This window comes from Lepisosteus oculatus, chromosome 9 (assembly GCF_040954835.1).
Source record: "Lepisosteus oculatus isolate fLepOcu1 chromosome 9, fLepOcu1.hap2, whole genome shotgun sequence".
Classification (NCBI taxonomy): domain Eukaryota; kingdom Metazoa; phylum Chordata; class Actinopteri; order Semionotiformes; family Lepisosteidae; genus Lepisosteus; species Lepisosteus oculatus.
The window spans coordinates 8,287,541-8,308,142 of record NC_090704.1 but is presented as its reverse complement, the minus strand read 5'-3'; the positions used below and the strand labels follow the sequence as shown (position 1 = coordinate 8,308,142).

The 20,602-nt window shown below is 39.4% G+C and overlaps 1 protein-coding gene across 2 annotated transcripts in view; it reads right to left on the bottom strand.

Moving 5' to 3' along the window:
- The window catches only part of hmcn1 (hemicentin 1), a 110,701-nt gene that overhangs the window by 40,974 nt on the left and 49,125 nt on the right, over positions 1-20,602 (bottom strand). For both annotated transcript variants that reach the window (XM_069194069.1, XM_069194070.1), the window contains exons 18-35: positions 19,090-19,217; positions 17,199-17,343; positions 15,830-15,942; positions 12,981-13,140; positions 12,221-12,401; positions 11,103-11,230; positions 6,913-7,185; positions 6,302-6,397; positions 5,715-5,909; positions 5,324-5,454; positions 4,382-4,529; positions 3,545-3,671; positions 3,047-3,201; positions 2,683-2,961; positions 2,108-2,389; positions 1,516-1,624; positions 772-941; positions 105-259 (exon numbers count right to left, since the gene is read on the bottom strand). In XM_069194069.1, the coding sequence (XP_069050170.1) occupies positions 105-259; positions 772-941; positions 1,516-1,624; positions 2,108-2,389; positions 2,683-2,961; positions 3,047-3,201; positions 3,545-3,671; positions 4,382-4,529; positions 5,324-5,454; positions 5,715-5,909; positions 6,302-6,397; positions 6,913-7,185; positions 11,103-11,230; positions 12,221-12,401; positions 12,981-13,140; positions 15,830-15,942; positions 17,199-17,343; positions 19,090-19,217 (2,975 nt within the window). The remainder of the gene's footprint in view (positions 1-104; positions 260-771; positions 942-1,515; positions 1,625-2,107; positions 2,390-2,682; positions 2,962-3,046; positions 3,202-3,544; positions 3,672-4,381; positions 4,530-5,323; positions 5,455-5,714; positions 5,910-6,301; positions 6,398-6,912; positions 7,186-11,102; positions 11,231-12,220; positions 12,402-12,980; positions 13,141-15,829; positions 15,943-17,198; positions 17,344-19,089; positions 19,218-20,602) is intronic.

Genomic DNA, 20,602 nt, shown 5'->3' with positions numbered 1-20,602 from the left:
AAGGGTGGCTTATTTTTCCAAGCTTAAGGAATTCAAGTCTGATCCAAATAAACCGATTTTTAACTTTTAGTCTCTGCAGCGTTTGCAGCTTCAGCCCTTGCTACCTTTATGTTTCCTCTTGCTGTGTTGACAGGACGTCCATCCTTCAGCCATGTGATGCTTGGGTTAGGAATGCCGTTGGCCACACACTGCAGAGTGATGGGCTTGTGAACTATAACAGAGCGCTCAGAAGGTCCTGCAGAACGAATTGCTGGTGGAACTAGGGCAAATGCCCAAGAAAAAGAAATGTTAAAATACAGAAATTCCCTAAGCACTTCAAAAAGCTCGTTTGAAAACATTAGGCTGTAAAAATGGAAGTACATTGACGTACAGTGGTATAACTACGTATGTGTTTTTAGTGCAATGAACTCACAACGGTGGCCTGTCAGAGAGAACTTCCCTGAACAAAAAAATGCAAGAAGCAACTAAAATGATAGACAACACATAATACGGTGTGAACGGAACAGATGATTATTTACAGTACCTGAATTCAGTCCCTTCAGTCGGATAGCATTGCCAGTGTGAAACAAATGTAGAAATACCATTAATGAAGTAACAATTGGAAAAAACAAGTGTTTTTTTCAGGACTGTATTACTCCAAAACTCTTTAATGTATAATCAGTATTTACAGGAATCATTTCATTGAGTGTGACCTGCTTTTTAAGAAAGCTTTCTGTGTATATATATATATAAAAAAAAACATTACAGTAACAACATGCTACTGATATTTACCATGAACAGCTACATCAAAATCCTTCTCCTTGTCTCCAGCCTCATTGGTCGCAACGCACTGATAGCGCCCAGTATCTGAGACCTGGGCACGAGAGATCACCAACTTCTGCCCACCCGACATGATCTTCACCCCATTTCCTTGAACAACTGGCTGGCCATTCTTTAACCACCTAAAGGAAGAAATGAATTCAGGCCTTGGCATCTTACAAATAAAGGGAGGACATATTGACAGCTGTTTATATACAGAAAATATTAAAAGTTGTTCAATGAAAGGGGAAGCGCAGTCCCGATTGCTCAGACTGGTTATTAAATCTTGGAAACAAAATAAATTAATTGATGGTATTTCAAAATTTTACAATTTCCAGATTAAGCACAAAATTGTTAACTTTCTGAAAGTACTGTACTGAGAATTAAGGCATGACGACGCCCCTTCCTGCTCACTAGTCACCATAATGACTAATGTAATGTGATGAACAAGCTAGTAAGTACAGCATGTGCAGCAGACATTTCATCCCAGAAATGTTCCAATGGAATCTGCATGCAGATTCAACAAGTAAGTAGTATTGGTAGCCAAACCATCTCGAAGTCCATAGGTTAAATTCAACTCAATTGCACTCATTAAAATCCATTTTCTGTGCTGTGCGCTGTCAGACAGACTTTTTTGTTTTATTCTCTCTGAAAGTATGACAAGATAACAGGAAGTACAGTATAACAGGAAGTGAGAGGATTATGAGGGCAGCTCACGTGATCTGTGGAGTCGGTGTCCCAGTGACTGGACAGTCCAGTTCCAGTGGGCTGTTGACCACCACAGTGGTGTCTGTGGTTTCATCTTCCCCTCCCATTGATGGAGGCACTAAAACCAGAGGAGGAATGACTGCAATGTTTTCAGGCTGACTTAGTCAAATACAGTTGGTGTCAAACAGTAGTTTACAATCAACTGTCAAAAAGCAAGATGTTTAAACCAAGCAATGCTGAAATATTAAAACCATTAAACTTAGCTTATACGTACCAGGCCTAAAAGTCTTTACACAGAAGGACAATGAAGTGGATAATATTTTTAGATTTCTAAGAACCTACTGGCACCCTTAATTTTACCAGTAAGCTAACATGAAAGACAGAATTGTGAGGCAGACGATTGATTGAACAGCTTAGATACAGTATGTTGTATACATGAAGATATTATTTTTTACATTTTAGTAGCAGTGCAATTCTGTTTTGTGCTTAAAAGAAGCTGCCATCGGCTTCACAACCTTTTGTTTTACACGTTTGAAAACAACCCGTAAGCTTCAATAAAAGGATTTTTTGGAGTTCAAGAGAATAAAATGAAACAGCATACCTAAAACACTGATGTCATACTTAATTTCCTTTTCCCCAGCAACACTGGTGGCAATACACACATATCTCCCTGAGTCGGACACTGTAGCATTCAGAATCTCCATCTTCTTCCCCTTCTGAAGTATCCTCACATTGTCACTGCTCTTGATGGGGACCCCATCCTTCAGCCAGGTCAGAGCAGGGGGTGGGTGTCCGCCAACTTTGCAATCCAGAGTCAGAGATTTACTAACCATAACCTTCCTTTCAGTCGGGGTGTCCAGGACCCCCTCTATAGTGGGGGGAACTGAGGAAGAATAGCAAACACGCATTACTCAATGTCTCTGTTCCCTATAAAACAGCAGGTAGTAAGAACTATAATGGAGCAGTACAAAATTGGTTGTGCAATGTTCTACAGTTAGAAACAAAAACAAGCTAGTCCACTAAAAGCATTACTTCCCTTTGGTGTAGGATAGTATTTTCAATGTATAGTTTAGTAAAATGAAGGGCTATACATGTATTCTTTTGAGCAGCTTGTCGAATTTTTAAACATAAAGAGCAATTTCAGGTTCAGAGCTGAAGAATGGATTAGAGACTCACCGTAAATGTCCAGCTCGTATGATTTCTTCGCGCTCCCAGCAATGCTAGTGACATGGCAGGTGTATTGACCGGCATCCGACACCTGCACCTGGGAGATCTTCAGAAACTGGCCCCTGTCCACATAGGCAGCCCTACGGCTGGAAGTGAGGGGACGCCCGTTTTTGTACCAAGTGATTGCCGGCAGGGGGACCCCACGGGCCTCACACTCCAGAGTGACGGAGGAATTGAGGAGAGCCGACATTTCGGTGGTGACGTTTCCTCCTTTAATGCTTGGGGGAACTAGGGAAACGAATGCACGACAAAGGAGAATCAGAAACGGCTGAAGGACGTAAATACTGAACTTCCAGGTGAAAACTTTACTTACCATACACATTCAGATTGAAGTCCTTGGTCTGTTTGCCGGCAGTGTTGACCGCACTGCATTGGTAGCGGGCCTGGTCACCCAGACGTGCACTTCTGATCTTCAGAACCTGGCCTCTGTTCACAACCTCAATGTTGGGGTCACCCAAGAACAGTGGTCTGGAGACAAAGTTAATGTTTTAAAATTCTTAGCTCACTGCTAACAGCAGACCACTAAACTCACAGTGACAGAGCTCATAACCATTAAGAAGATAGTGCTAAAAATGTATATATCTATATATTTTTTTTAATCCTCCTTGAGCCACCCACTCCCTAAAAGATATTTTATATCAAATTTAAGTTTGATATTAAGTGAACCACCTTAGCTCAATCTAGATTTACATCTGAAACCAAATCATTGGAACTGCCGGATGTCTGCTGAAGCCTTCTTTTATTCTGGAAAAGCCTTGTAAAAAAGATGCATATGCACTGAATTTGGCTATATGCAGGACACAGCACTCACTTGTTTTCCTTGTACCACTGAATGGTGGGGAAAGGCACTCCCTTGACTTTGCACTCCAGACTGATCTCATGGTTGAGTATTACCGAGATGTCACGGGGAGAGCTGGCACCAGTTATACTGGGAGGAACTGGGAAGAAAATAGTCCATTCTCAATACAGAGCATCACAAAAAACAATAAACAACAGGAGAAACATTCAATATTTCAGATCAGTGGCTCCAGAATGGCTCATTTGGTAAAGTCCCTCACTGGGGTGCAGGTTAAGCTCTGATTCGGGTGTGACAGGTTTGATTCTGGGCCATGTGACCAGAGTGCCTGTACATGACTGGCTAAGTACCACTGAAGAAAGGGTTGTCCAGGACTCCCTAGTCTTCCCCAGTGACCCTGCAGCCAACTGCAGGCTTCTGGTGCTGTTGGTGAGAGACATGCATCTCCTCCAGTCAGTACTGAACCTGAACATGAAAGGTGAGCAGGTCCGAGAAGTCTGCCTGCTGCAGTTTCCTCCACGTGAAGTTGTAGAGTTCATAGCCGTGCACCAAAACATGGTAAAAGCACAACTCCAAACTGGACAGTTGTGTACACAAAGTAATTGGGGATTCTGCATTAATTTTAAAAAATAATCAAAATTAAAAACAAGTAAAGGTTTATTCTGGGCTGAAAAGACAACGTTTTGGCTGTGGAGCCTTCTTCAAAATAATAATTTCGTAATGTGGTAATCCAAATTACTCTGCTTTTTCAAATGGAGTGTATTTTCTGTTACTTTTGTAATGACTAATTACAAAATTTAACGCCTAAAGTAAGTCTAAGCTTGAGACTTGTCCTTTCCACAGAGGACTCACCAAGAACATCCAGGTTAAAGTCTTTCTCTGTGCTGCCGGCAATATTGACGGCTTTGCAGCTGTATCTCCCAGCGTCTGTAGTGGCTGCTTTCAGAAGCCGTAGTGTTTTCCCCTCCTGGAGAATCTGAATGGAACTGCTGGGCACAACCTGCAGCAGAAACCAGCAGTCAGTCTCAGGAAAACACAGTCATGCAGGCAAAGAAAAAGAAAATCCCAATAAGCAGAAAAGTATAGAACAATCTGAGAGAAAGGTCCAACTCGGAGCTCGCAAGAGCCCAAGCAAACATCAAACCATCCATCGATTTTCTAACCACTTCATCCAATTTGGGGTCGCAATGAAGCTGGAGCCTAACGTGGCAGGTGATGGGGACAAGGCACACTATGGTCAGGACACCATTCCACCGCAGGGAAGACAAACACAAACACAGACGTACACACTCACACTAGGGCCAATTTTCCCAGAAGCCAATTAAATTACCAGCATACCTCTGGACTGTGGAAGGAAACCAGAGCACTCAATGGAAACTCATGCGAACATGGGGAGAGCATAAAAAACTCCATGCAGTTAGCACTCCAGGTCTGGAATTAAGCCAGGGGCCTCAGTGCTGTAAGCCAGCAATATTATCCACTGCGCCACTGTGCTGCCCAGCCATCAAACCCTTATACTAAACTTGTCTCCACACTGGGCATTTGAATGCTGTTAATAAGTTTGTAGATGTCACCATAACAGGAGATACATCATACACTGTGAGATCCCATGCAATCTTTTTGGCTTGTAATGTACTGGGCAGTGAAAAGACTTTTGATGCATTTTTTAGATTGGTTCATAGTGAATGCTGTGAGAGATCAGATTCACGAAATCTAAGGTGCTACGGAAAGATATTATAGCATTTCAGTTCATAGAAGTAAGAACTTTCTACTCATCACAAACTCCACACGCACAGGATCTCCATCCTTGAACCAGGTGATGACTGGAGTGGGTGTTCCTGATACATCACAGAACAAGGTCATGGGCTGGTTTGCCAGAACTGACACATTGGCAGGCTTGTCATTGTCGCGGACATCTGGAGGGACTACACAGACAAATGGAACAAACTCTGAACTGCAGTCTCCAAATTTAATTTCCTTACAGTTCCAGATTCAGTCACGGACTATGTTAAAATACTGGATCAAGTCCTGATCAAAGGCACAAGGAGGTGACAAATTTGTTACAAAAGACCTTTTTTTTTAAACACATGAAACATTGGACAGTCCATAAATTACCTTTTACAATAAATACCATAACACTTTTTTGTTCCATTTGATAATTTGCTTTGATAGGAAGTGAGCTCACCATGCACTTTCAGCTGGTACTTTCTCTCGGTGGTGCCAGCATCATTAACAGCCACACAGGTGTACTCCCCGTTGTCCAGTGGGGATAAAGAGGCCAGGATAAGGAGAGTCCCATCCTCCAGAATGGACACACCTGGCTCAGTGCCCCTCAGCTCATGTCCATTCCGAAGCCACTTGATAACAGGTTTTGGAGTACCTGATATCACCAGCAGAAATGTCAATCAGCGGGAAAAAAACATTTAAATATCTCAGAGGCTTGAATGGGTTTATTCCGGTTTAACCCTGTTCAGACTATCCACATTTTAGAAAGAAAATGGCATGCATTCCACAAAGGACCTGAACAATTACAAATTGCCCTTTAAAGCAACTCTGAAAACATGAGAAAATGACAATGCATAAATTAGCAAAAGAAACTGGGTCACTGTGATTAAAACCTCTTGTACACCATACTCCCTGTGAGATGTGTTCCAGGTTCTGCAGGATGTTTCATTTAATATTGTTTCTCTTCTTTAACAGCGAATGGGTGTAATGTAGAATTAATGTGATTAAAGAGAAAGGAAATCTGGAATAACGTTGTCCAGATCTTACCTTTAGCAGGGCAGGGGAAGGCAATGCGCTGGTTGGCCACCCTCTCCTGGAAAGGAGTGTTGTATGGAGGTTCTAGATCTTCAACAACTGGTGGAACTAAAGGAGGAAAACAGTCATACAATCCACATTAGGTAGCCTGCTTTTACCAGACTCATAATGACCTTGAATTTATCACAAGGAAACGTTCATGTGGCAACACTTCTTATAATTTATGGACAATGGACGTTCCTCCTATATATCAGTTATATATCAGTTATTTTGCGGTCATTTGAGACTAAATGCATGGCAGAAATCTAACTATGATTGATCATATCATTGATTGAACTGCATCTTGAATGGGAGATGTTCTATAGAAATCCAAAGGTCTTCCTTGTTCTAAGTTATCTTCTAGATATTGGTTTGATATTGGATATTGGACTGTAAGAATCCAAAAACAAGTTACAGGGAGATTTCTTAAAGCTTATTAATATTAATTTCGCCCATTTTTGTGCAACTGAATGTTTCTGGTAAGAATACTTTAAATTTTTAAAGAGAAGAACCCCAATCTGTTTGTTTTTTTGTAGCGTTAAAAATGACCAAGGAGTTAAGTGTGAAGCACGTGAGTTGCCAACCTTGGACCTCTAGCTGGATTTCTGCTTCATCCTGTCCGGCCACACTGCTGGCAACACAGGTGTAGATCCCATCGTTTACCAGGCTGACCCCACTGATTGTGAGAGTCCCCTCTGGAGAGCTGCTGTACTGGGTCCCTTCTAGCTGCAGGGCATTGCCATCCTTAAGCCATCTGATCAGAGGTTTGGGCAACCCTTGGGCAATGCATGGGATGTCAATTGTGTTGCCCACTTGTACTTTCATGACCCGTGGACCAGCCTGGATACGTGGAGGCACTGGATTATTCAAAAGGAAAAAAAGCAACCAATTAGTTTTCAAACCACTTTCCCTTTGCCAGCATCAGACTGACTGTAAGTGAGAGGAGGCCCCTCTGGCCCTTTATGCTTATTTGTTTCAATTGTAGTCACATGACAATAATGTTACATACGTAGCTACGCCATGCTGATCAAGTCTTAAGGCCGGGGCGAAGGGTGAAGCAGCTGTCTGTGGCCGAGAACGTTGACGATTTGAAAAAAGCAACTAGGGCTCTGCACTTCTATCTAACATATTGAGGGTTCACATCCTGGGTGGGGGGGCCTCTGTTTTACCCATGAGCAAAGTACTGCACTCAGATTGCTTCAGTAAAATGCACAGCTGTACAATGTGTATACATTGTACTGAATAAAATAAGTTAAGAACACAAATGTGGACTTGTTGGCTGAAGAGCAGCTGAGGAATTGGGAATCTCCAGACTTGAATATAGGCAATTCCAAAAATAAGCAACAAGGCTTTTTCACATTTGTAAGTGTTATATCCTTGTACGCAAACTAGGAAGAAAACCGTGCCCGAAAGGAACCATTTAACGTAGCTACTGTAGCTCATAAAACTTAAGATGCCTGTCTCCAGGAGCCGGGAGGAAACTCGAGCACCTTACGACAGCTCACAAGAAAATGGAGACAACAAGCAAACTCCACACGGACAGGAGGCCAAAGCCAGAATCACACCTAGGACCCTGGAGCTATGGGCCAGCAGCATTAACTCCGTCAATCATCGTGTGAAGAAAGCAAGGCTAAGAAGGGCTTGGCATTGCTGATGTTTGGTTCCGAAAAGAATTTCACTTCCATCCAGGTCTTTCAAACAAAAATAAAAGAGAACCAAGTATATGTTTTTTATTATTCCTTTACTTTAGAAAGGTAAAATGTTTTCCCTGTTGGCTTTTTTTAAATTCATATTTATAGGTGCTCATAAATGTTCTGAGCAACGCTGTTGAAGTGTTGTACCAGATGCAGTGACTATTCAGATTCCACTTTTGAAAAAAGCATAAATGCTATTGTAAAGTCTTGTAAAGAAATCAGTAAAACGGAGACTTTTGAAATTTAATCTACTGGTCGTTCACCTTTCTTATTGCATGATACCAACTTCAATTTTTTCTAATATTTGTACAGTTTTGCAAAAAGGCTAAATTATTTGCTGGTATCCTCAAAATACACTCAAGCAAACTTAAAAACTGTTGAAACCTGAATTAAAACATCCTTCCCCCCTAATAGTTTTATGTTTTAGGAATAGCTATCCAGGAAATTACCACTGTACTTCTGGAACATGTATGGTTAGATTTTCCATATTGAACTAATTGAGTCAAACTGCTATAACAGGAAAAATTCTGTTTGAGTTTTATGAGCAGATACAGTTTGGAAGCCCGTTTAGAGTCCAGTGACACAAGCTGAAAAGACATTAACAGGTAACATTTGCAGTGTTTCTTTTCTCCCATTCACATACTGTACAGTAGTTAGGTTTTCACCAATGGTCTCACCAAATTCTATCACAACTAGTTAAAATTCAAAAAGCATTGTTAGAAAGAAATATCTATTATTTCTTTATTTATAAGTGATAAAATATGGTAGCAATATTCTGCATAACACAAAGACCTTTGTGATAAATAAACACTCATACAGAAATCATTTAAAAATGATCCTATTGCAGAAGACTACAGAAGACATATGAGAAGGTTTTCCAGGTATGAATTCCTTAAAACCCAAATATACTGGTTCAATGTTTTGACCTCAAGAAGACCTCATTGAATTGAAAATAAGCCACATTCCTGAATTCTCAGTGTTGCAAATTAAACAACAGGTTAATGTTAGATGTTATAAGATGGTACAAAGGATACTGGATATCAGTGATCTAGCACGAAAATAGCCCAGTAAACAGTTCATATGTACAGTAGTAGTATGAGATACAGTACATGTGAACTTTAATGCTTCAGAAGGGAGTGAAATCAGGAATCCTAGAATTTGAAAGTGATTTGATGTCAGTGTCTAAAGATCACGTTCTGAGATTCTGTGACATCCACAGACATTCAGTTCTGTGTTCTGTAGTGCAGCCCCAGTGAACTCTTAGAAACTGCAGTAAAAGAAGCTTTATGCAATATCACAAATTAAGTAGCAGTCTAATTATAACAGAAACCAGAAAAAAGATCCAGTTTAAACATTACCTTTCGCCGAGACAGAAAAGCACTCAGGCAAGTGAAGTTCAACAAGTGACTAAGGTGAGAGAAAAAGTCCTACTGAAAAATGAGTTCTAAAGATCGGGGAAAAGCTGGGACCAAGAGATTCTACTCTACCTTAGGTTTTCCTAAAGCCATTTAAAAGTAGGTCAGTCTTAATGCTTCAGTTAAGGGCTAAGGGCTAAAATCTGAAATAATATATGCAGGCTTGATTCTAAAATTAGAGAACATGGTCCATTCCTTCCTTCCTGATCTGCTGCCATCACACACAGCAATCTTCCACATGAGGCCACCCAAGTGAATGAGATTAGCTCATACTTGCCTTTCTTTCCCACTCTGTATTAGCATAAAAGAAAATAATTTTATAGGTTTATAATGGTTAACTAAAAGTAATACACTGTGCAGTATCTTATTGAAATCAAATGGAAACTCTTAAACACTAAACCCAGAATGAAATAAAAGATCTGACGAAGCGATTTTAACTTAATTTGATGTGGTAATCCACTTTTTGTTTTGGCAGACCAGGGGGCATAGCTTTTGCTTTTTATTATTTGCAGTTTGCTGGCTAAAAGAACTATGAAGATAATCCAGTCCCGCAGAGTATCTGCATAGACATTGTGTTGGAAATGAATGGACCTTCCGAAACACTTTTAAGAATAATTGAACTCAATATTTTCCAATTATTTTTCGTTTGGAATTTGGAATAGCAATTTGCGTGCTTTATCAAACCTTGGCTCAAGACCCTACACAGTTGAGAGTGAAGTCTTGGATCAGAATCCTTCGACCTTCCCACTTCTGAGCCATTTGTCTTGTAGCAAATCCAAGGGAGAAATGTCCCATACTGGAACCACACTGGAGGAGACCAATTTCAGACTAATAATTTGATGCAGTGAAGTATATGTTCCACTCAAATGAGAGGAAGGTTGCATTAATTCTTTGAAGAAAGTCTGAACCCTAACCTACCCAAACCCTTAGTTAGGGTTAGGGTTAGGATTCCTACAAATCATACACAATTTCTGATGTCACGGCTGTGTTTTAGTGCTGATATGAAATTTAGGAAAGGTGATATTTCAATGTTATCTTCACATACAGTTTATGGCTCTATACACTACCTTGCCCTAAAAGGGAATGTTGTCTAAATTGCCCTAAGAGCAAATGTTTGAAAGGAAGTGATTATACTTTTCACATTTTTGCATTTGACATTGAATGCACTGGCATATTAACACATACAGCCAAACTTTATTGGGTTTTACCCTGCCTTTTACCCTGGTTAAGCCTTAAACCATGCTCATTGAGAACACTATTCAACATGAAATGTCCAATAACAGAATACTTATCAAAAAACAGAATTTTACCATTGTTGATACATTTGCCTTTGCTTTTGGGGGAATTAAAGACATCATTCCCTTTTAGGGCAATGCCATTTATGTAAGAAAAAAAAATGTGAACACTGAAATATCACATTTCCTAAATTTCATATCTGCCATACCATCAAACATCCTCTACGTTTTGTAGGAATCCTCACCCTAACTTTATCTAAGGATTTGGGCAGGTTAGGGTTAGGGTTCAAACTTTCTTCAAAGAAATAACGCAACCTTTCACTCATTTGAATGGGAAATATACTTCAAGGAATAACATGTATTAGTTTTTATTAGGAATTAAATTAAAAAAGTTAGAAAAATCAAAAATTGCAGAAATGATCATCCTCACCGTTGACACTGAGTTTCACTGCCTGAGTGACGTTGCCCGCTATGTTTGTAGCGACACACAGATACATCCCAGTGTCCGACACCCGGGTCTCAATAATCTTCATGGACCCAGAGCTCAGCTGGGTGTGCCTGTAAGTTAAAGCACACGCACAAGACTTACATAGCATTTATCTTGAATTACAATTAATTTCGAATTCGAGAAGGAACAGTACTTGAAAGGATAATGTTTTACTTTTGACCATTTGAGTTAGAGCAGTTGTTTTCTGCTTCCTGGCAAGCAACAAACATATCTTTAACCAAAAGTAAAATGTAAGGTTTACAAGTTGAACTACACATTTCTAAAAATGCAACCATATGAGTTTTTCCCAAATGGGTTTTACAAGTTTCAACTGAGAGAAATTAACTTCTGCTATGAGCATGCGTGCCCTGTGAAATGCTGAAGACTATTCTACAACACCCAACATCATAAAACACCATACAATGGATAGTGTTCTGACAAATTGCTGTATGGCACAATGCCTCTGTTGGCTGACTGATCATCCTCAGCACATTGTACTGCACAGTAAGTTTACTGCAAGTTTGAAAGGTTTAGCAATTACCTATTACATCAATGTCTCAAGCCTCCAGACAATGCTTGTCTCAGCCACACCTATTCGCTTGCATATCTGCCAAATGAACAGCAACTACTGCTTATTTCACTGGCAGCTAAAATAAATCCTGGAAAGCTGTATGAATTCTGATGTCAGTTTAACATCCCTCCCAAACATATGGACACAATCTGATGAATAAATCCAATATCAGTACTTTTTAGAGACAAACTGGAAAATACCTGGAGCCAAGGACAGTGAGAAAAAATGTTTGGTTTCACACAATGGTTAATTTTTCTGCAGTACAATGAAAACCCTTGTGCATGATATGGCAAGAGTTGTACAATAAAGCTGCAATGCATGATACTTTCACTGCAGTACAGAGTAGTGCTTATGGCATTCTGATGAGTATCTTCAATCTGCTGAGTTAATACCATATAAGCCATGAAGATTTAGACAAAAAGTATAACTTTCCATTTATGTCTTAATAGCAACATGCAAGAAATGGTATTTTGTTAAAATATGAACTTGCCTAGGGGAGAAAGGGGAGATGAGCTGTCGGTCCTTTGCCCAGGTGATTATGGGTGGAGGGACGCTCTGGACCTCACACGGTAGAATCACACCTTCTCCTGCTGTCACTGAAATCTCCAGTAATCCATCTCCCTCAGCCTCACCTTCCCGCCTCCCACCAGGGACAGACACCCTGGGCTTCACTGGATAAACAGACATGGCAAGCCTTACACATTAAAAAGATCGGCATGGAAAAAAGTTTTCAAGAACACGTTAAAAGAACATTAATAGCAGGCCGCCCTTCAGAATACTTTAGGGAAAATAATTATTAATCGTGTTTAAACTCTCCCTTTTAAAAACCCATTGTCAAGATTCTTGACCTCTTGCTGTGATCTTTCTATCAGCACAAGAGAAAGGAAGGAGTCACTTTCTGCTGCTTTAAATGCATTTTCTCTTGCTTTTACCCCTACCCACCCCCCAGTACTGTAGGTGCCCTCATCACAGTTAGCACTGATTGGAGGAGGGATGTAGCTCTCAATGATCAAACTGCCAACTCACAGGGACTTTTCAGGCAGGCTGTCAATTGGGCACTACAGCTTAGAGAACCTCAATCACAGTCAGCTAATGACCAGATTCAAACTACCCACATCTGGACTTAATGGTTCAAGCAAGTGCTCTGAATGAGCACAGGTGCTGATTAAGCCAAGTTGGACCGAAATGACTGCTTTTTGTGTGAGGTGGCGTGTCCATCTGTAGGAGACTGGTAGGAAATATTCCCTTACCATACACAGTGAGCTGTACTTTTCTGGAACTGTAGCCTGCAGCGTTAGTCGCTGTGCACACAAATTCGCCCGACTCTTCCCCTGTGGGCGAGGCAATGTGCAGACTGCCATCCGGGGCCAGAGAAAAGGCACTGCCACTGAGGTCGATCAGTGCCCCCCTCTTCAAAACAGAACAGAAACAGTCATTAGTACAGGAGAGAGGCTGAAACAGTACTTTAAAGCATTGTCGGTTCTCCTCTGTTTCATTATGTTCTCATGTATCCTGCTTCTGTGGCTGCTTCTACTTTGGATAAACAGCAGCTTCTTCCATCTGATGCACTGAGTTCCACCCAAGACGTTTTACTGCTCAGCAAAAAACTTCTCAGTGGTGAGTATCCAGATGTTCTTTGGAGGTTATTTTCCCTGGATTAAGTAGTGTGGTGTATGGCAATATAACTGACAACATCAAGAGAAAATTAAGAGCACAGTTATAGTATTACACATAGTACACAGCAGTATTGTGTCAGTGCTTTACAGTATTAGTATGCCAAAATCCCAAGACTAGATAATATGTCTCTTAATATGTCTCATACTGAACACAATCCATTGCTTGGTTTGTTTTGGAATACTTAAACAGTTTTAACTAATCAAAATAAGATGTGTTTTCTAAGCAAGACAATTTTTTTAGTAATATCAGGCGATATTTTCTTAGACTTGATGTAGTTGTATTATTTGAAAATGGGAAATTCTTGAATGGGAGTCCCACCCTATGGTTACTGCTAAAGAAGTTAATAAAACATACTATGGTTCAGAAGTGGATGACCCTTAATATTCTACTGTTTATACCAACGTGCTGATAAATAACAGCATTGTCTAAAGTAAAGAAGTAACATACTGTATGTACGTTTGTTTCTTGGATCTATTCTATGAAGGCTTCAAATCTACAACTTGGTTCATGTACTGTATATGAAAGATTATCAGTTTGGTCATTTCTGGACTTTCTTCTTGTTCCCATACATTACTGAGTTCTCTTAACTCTGGCTGACTCCTCATCCTCAAATTAGCTTCCCACATGTTATGTTACAAGTAAACTAAGCAGCCGAGTGAAAAAAGCATTAGTTTCAAATTAAAAACTGCACCAGTGAGATGTGAAAAACACTTGTGTTACTTGCTCTTCCATATCTCAGAGTTATACTGTCAGATTGATAGAGGTCAATGTGGTTTACATTCAACATTTACTATATAGAAGCAAGCTGCTGTTCTCTGAACATAGGGGCATTTATTGACATTGCTAAAACGACTGAGTAACTAAAAAGTGACACAGATTTTTAGATGTTATAAAATCACATTCACGCAAACAACTTTCAACAAACGCAATTGTTCTTTTTTAAATAAGTTTTGTCACTCATACTAACACGTTTTCTTGCTCCAAAGACATATATCTTATTTAACTTGAAGTTAGCAGCTTGATAAAAGCATAACGGATGTAAAACTGCAAGTTAAATAAACAGCAAAAATATTCATCATTTTATGTTAAGATGGTATTAAAAAGATCCAGATGATTTAAACAACAAACGAAAATAGGGTTTATTTGAGTTTTCTGGGAAGCCAGTTAATTCTTTGTGTTCCTAATGCTGGTTTGCTTCTCCAGTGCAGAGTGAGATACATCGTAACTTTCAACGCAGGATTTCATATGGAATGAGGCTTTTATACTGAAAAAGGAAGGCAACAGAACCATACCAATTCAACAGCTGGTGCTGAACTTAAAAGTCTAGAGTTTCATTTGCCTCAAATGTCTCATTGAGCTTAATAGTGCAAATTTGTACCAGCCGCAGAAACAAACCTGCATGCTTAAGTAGAAAAAAACATTCTTACTGCTCCAAGTGGATTTACTGCAGTGTGTTCTCTTTATTACTGAACCTGTCTTCTACCATTGTTCAAACAGGATGCACTTTAGGAGATGAAAATTAGATAAAGCTGCATAAGACACTGGTGTCACAGTGGAACAATAACTGTGCGCTTTGACATACAGTATGTGCCTAAATGTGGGAAAGTAAAAGTCTGGAAATGAGTTTTACATGGAGCACTACTAAAAAAAAGAATATTCGGAGTCTTCCCAAAATAGGTCAAACTAAGGCATTGTCTTAGAATGTAATGCAAAACTTTTTTTGAATTGAATGGCCAAATTTCCCATTCAATAGATATTATTTCATAACTCCTAATACTATCAGTTACACCAGAAGGCCCAGGGCCATTAATCATACAAGTGTATGAAAATGTCATCCAAGTATTCCAATCCTAAAAGGTATGTATTTAACTAATATTTTGTTTTCTATAAAAGAAGACCTTAACTAGTCATTCATTTCTGTATATTAGTAACTGTATTACCGGGCATGGCCAGGTAATTATAACCTTTCTGAAAAACTCAGTGAAAGAAGTTCAACATCATGTCCAAGAGCTTTTATGCCTTTTGTGTTTTATTAACTGTGAGGGCTTTGCTCCATGACATATCACTTTGGCTTGAATGAAGTCCCTGATGACCTGGTCTGTGTTTGATCTAAGGTTTAACACATACTTCATCCAGAAGATTGTCTGTCTGTGCATTTATCCTTACATTCAGAGGAAGTATCACCAATACTAATACAAATACCTCCTCATCAGAAACTACAGTACTCTCCCTTTTATTCCTGCAGACATGAGAGACATTTTGTCATGGGAACATCTGGATCTAGATAATAAAATTTAAAATATTTCATACAAATTTATTTGATATATACCTTTAGATTTATATTTGTTATGTGATGAAGGATGAAAAAAGACTTCAAAAGAGAAAATGTTTTAAATATAATAATCACATAATTTAAATTTACCTTTGACCAGGTAATGTCGGGCCTTGGCACTCCACTTGCTCTGCATGGGAGTGTTATCTGGACTCCTTCAATGGTGCTGAATACCTGCGGTCCATGCTGAATGGTTGGGATAACTAGAAATACAGACAATAGGCTAGTGACATGATGCCAAACTGCACCCCTGATATCCAAGGATTGATTTTCATCAAAACACAAAACTGTCCCCAAAGATATTGCAGACAAATCAGCAGATATACAGTACAATGCAGTTGTACAAGTGAATGTTTTCCAATTAAACTTGCACCTTCACCTAGTTTCTTCATGAAGACTGAAAAAGTTTAACAAACTTTGCACTGGAGAAAAGCTTTCCAAAACATCCATTCAATATTTTTGTTCATCTTTTTTGATCATTTTCTCAGGCTTTATCCACTCTGGAATATTGGCTCTCCTGGAAAGAAAGCCATGTAAGCTGGATCCACAAGGATCGGACTACTTACATCTCTGTAAGGAGGAAATGTCATTAGGAGGTATCTGCAGAACAGTTTCAAGATTCTATTTATCTTTGCATCAGGTCTGTGTGTGGTAAAAGATTTTCCAAAACAAGGAAATGTTACATTAATCTGCTGCAATTCACATTAGCCAGGGCAAAGTGGTTTCATGTGAAAACGTTACCCTGTCAATCTAAACACCCATTCAGAATGTTTAAATGTCGCTCTTAAACAAATGAGAGAGCACATGGAACTACACTGCGAGATATTCCCTCATCTCTTCAACCTTTTTTCCCCCCTCACTGTCAGTCACTATTTCTGTTTTACTAATAAGTACAGAGCGATCTGCAGAAAACATCAGAGGTGGAAACTGGGAGAAGAATTGCGAATTTCCCTTAGAAGTAAAATGCAATTAGAGTTCTTACTCTGCTGTTTTAAGAATCATTTTTCAAACACAAATGCAATTTTGTTGCTTCAGCAACCTTATTACTGATTATGGATGCCATAATTGGATTTATACTATGCACACAAATATGAGAATTATGCAAGATGTCCACAACCGTGTTTTGCTTGCTTTTGTGCAATGATTCAGTTCGTAATGAGCTTGGATAGTCTCAAAAGCCTCCAGAACAGCACTGTTATGTACTGTAGGAACATCCTGCTGATGAGTGGTAGAAAAATAAAAGGAAACTGGAAGGCTTGGACAAACAAAAGTAAAATTACCCAAGTGGAAGGCACAGACACACGAGATAAGCAAAGCAGAAGGAGGCTCACTCATGGTTTATAGAATGGCAGTGTTAAACCCCAATAAATCAGACACATTGTCAATGGCAGACTGGTATATTCTCCCCTGTTCATGGAAGTGGAAGAAACAGTGACACTTAGGAGCTAATCAGGCGTACCAAAGATGTTGACAGTGGTGGTGTGGTTGCTGGTGCCAGCCACATTTCTGGCTATGCAGGTATATTCTCCCCCATCCTGCAGGCGAACATGTTCAATATGAAGACTTCCATCTCGGCGGATTGTAATATAAGGTGTCGGATTGAGCTGGGGAAGAAAAGGGGGGACAATTCAAAGAAAACTGAGGCGACCATCGTTTTAAAATGGACCAGAGATTAGCCACTTTTGCAAACAAAGAAATGAGATGCGGTTGTTCTAATGTCTAAAGCTTTCATTTTTAAATTCAGGGACATTTCTTTACGGAATGAGTCAATGCAATCATTGCACTAAATGCTTTTCCTACAGTATGTTTTAGGAAGAAGGAAAAAACAGCATTGCAGATGTAGACAGAAAAAGACACACAACTGAAATGCGGCCATTTTGGCATTGCTCTCTGGATTCTAGGTTTATGTTTCCTGAAAAGCTTTTCTGTCTTAAATATTTGGTCCTAACAATTTACAATCTTGGTGTCCCTTTGATATAAGGTTTGTCAGATTAAAAGTACTATGTGTGTTAAGGGGTTAGTGCTCAACCTGGGATGATTTAATTAACATGTCTGTGTTACTTCAGTTCTATTCTAGGACCACTATTCTTTTGAATTTATATAAATTATTTTGAATTTATAAAAATTATTTAGATAGCGATAGTAAACTTGTCAGGTGTGCAGATGACTACTACCTTGTAGAAGCCACCAAGAAAATGTTTAAAAATTCAAGACTGAGCAAATACCCGGTAAATGTAAACAAGTATAGAAGATGCAAAGGAACAAGTAAAGGTTTATTCCACACCTGAAGAAGGCTCCACAGCCAAAACATTGTGTTTCTTTTCTTCTCTTTCCAGCATGGATTGAACCTTTACTTGTTCCTCTGCAGCCTATGCATACTGATGCAGCTACTGTACCTATTTGAAGTGTAGAAGATTACAGGTAGCAGGTAGCACAAAAAGGTAAATACCGAGCTTGATGAGGTTACTTCCAAAAAGATAGGTGTTTACCTGTCTACAAACTCATCATTTACATCTTTTATACAATGTGGACAAGCAATAATGAAGGTAAAATAAATGTTGAGATATACCGTTAAAAGTTAATCATTAAAAGGGAAGTAAAGTTGAAAAAAGGTACACTGCCCTTGCAAGACATCATTTGGAACATTGTGTACAATTTCCATAACCAAACTAAAGAAAGAAATTCCTGCCCTGGAAACAGTCCAGAGAAGAGCAACCAGAGACATTCCTAGGCCTAAATGAATGTCCCTCACTGACAGCTTAAAAGAACAGAATCATTTTAGTTTTGAGCAGAGTGACTATGAGTACTATGACTCTTCAAAGGCAGTGGTAAGGTTTGCCCGAGGGTAAACAGAATCAACAGCGAAACAAGAAGCAGAGGACACCAGTGAAAACTGTGGGAAAACACATTTAGAATTGATAGGAGGAGGCACTTTTTGACAAAGGGTTGTGGGGGACTGGAACAAGCTGCCCAACTAAGTCATTGAAACCCTGGATTCTTTTAAGAAACAGCTAGATTATATCCTATTTATAATATATCTTATATCAATTAGTGACAAGCAAACAAAATTATGGATGATTTGGATTGCTTTCTTCTGTAACCTTTCTAATGTTCCTGTGTCTTTTCTGATTGAGTGACTAGCCTTTCTTGATTTGGGTCCACAAGACAGATTTTAGACTTTGCGAGGGCACTCTGAAGTCACAGGGATATACTGTATGTCCAACAGTCATATAGTCACAATTACACATCAGTTTGCACAGACACGGGCATTTTCACCCTTCACTCTAGTGGAAGAAGACAATTCCACAGTCCTTCTTGGTTTTGTGTTACAGAATTTCCTCAGTTCCTACCACGCCACTGTTCCTGAGCCAGCGTCTCTCAGGCAGAGGGTTCCCTGCCAGCAGAACACAGGGCAGAGTGACCTGTTGGCCCTCAATGACATTAACTACTCCAGGACTGATTCCAATCACGGGAGTCACTGCAAAAACAGCACAACAGCACATTAAGACTTTACAGTTCATAGACACCCTGGACAAGGCTACACAGAACTAAAGACATCAATACAAAGTAAAACTGTCAATAATTCAAACGGCCCTCGTCCAGGTGTATATATTTTATCACAACATTTTACAAAACATGAATTAACAGTCACTTATTTACCTCTTGCAACATACTGGAAATCTTAAACATTACACATCCATCGAGCTAGCAGTTTACAGTGTACTTCTTTTCTCCACAAGACATTGGAAGAAAAAACATTTTAGTTACTTTAGGACATTTATGCCAATTTTCCATGATACATTTTCCTCCACAAAACAGTATCATCAGGGTCCCCTTAGATTTCAATGTACAGTCAGACGAATTCTTAAATGGAAATGTTCAGTTTTACAGTTTCGCACTGCATTGAGGGGAAAATACAGTAAAGGGTTAGGTTTTTTTTCCATTTAGAGAATAAAATGCTGCTTATCCTCCTGTGGACTAGCAAGATGTTAATTTGCAATAGATAATTTACTTGACATGTGTGCGAGTTGAGTAGGGGGAGCCACCAGAAAGTTGTGCCCGTTATGAAAAATTCTACTCCCCTCCCTCCTTTCCCATCCAGGGCTCCCCGACCGCTCGAGTTGGAATTGATATTGCTTGTCTTTGCATTCCCTAGGACTCTCTCCTTCCCTCTCAGCCTGGCTACCAATCACCCCCCGGAGAATGTTTTCCAGCCCTGCATTTTATGTCTTATGACACTCCCTCTTTGCTTGGGGGCTCCATATGGTTTCCACATCCTGTCACAAAGATAAGATCCAGCTAGGAACATCCCCTTAAGTTTTGTGATGCCTGGTTGCTATAAACACTGTTGTATTTATGTTTCACTAGAAATAGGGTAATTCTGTACACTGACGTGCAAAGGTATTCATTTATAGGTTTCTGGCCATTTAAATGTAATGAATTACCTATACAGTCATTAATTGATGGATGTGGAATTCATTCATAGAGTTCAAACTGGGTTTGTATACTGGACTGCTAATTCATCACTCTTTGTGCCTGGCAGATGTATGAACAATGATGTTTTTCTTCCTATGCAAAGACTATTGGTTGTGCATGCAGGCTTGGATTAATAACAGTGCAATAAGTTTGCCCAGTTATTGTAGGAATGTTTTCAAGAGCTAGTATGATTGTCTTAGTAAGTTAAACAGATACAGCTCTAGGCTCAAGCCTTTAAAAAATTTTAATTAATCACAGTTTCTCTAAGTGGAGCATAACCTAAAAAGAACTATAATGCAAGTTGTACACTTTTTGAAGTACATTGCATGGAAATGCAGCCATAAATATAATTCTGGCTTTAAATAAGTCCGTTCCTTTTAACATGAA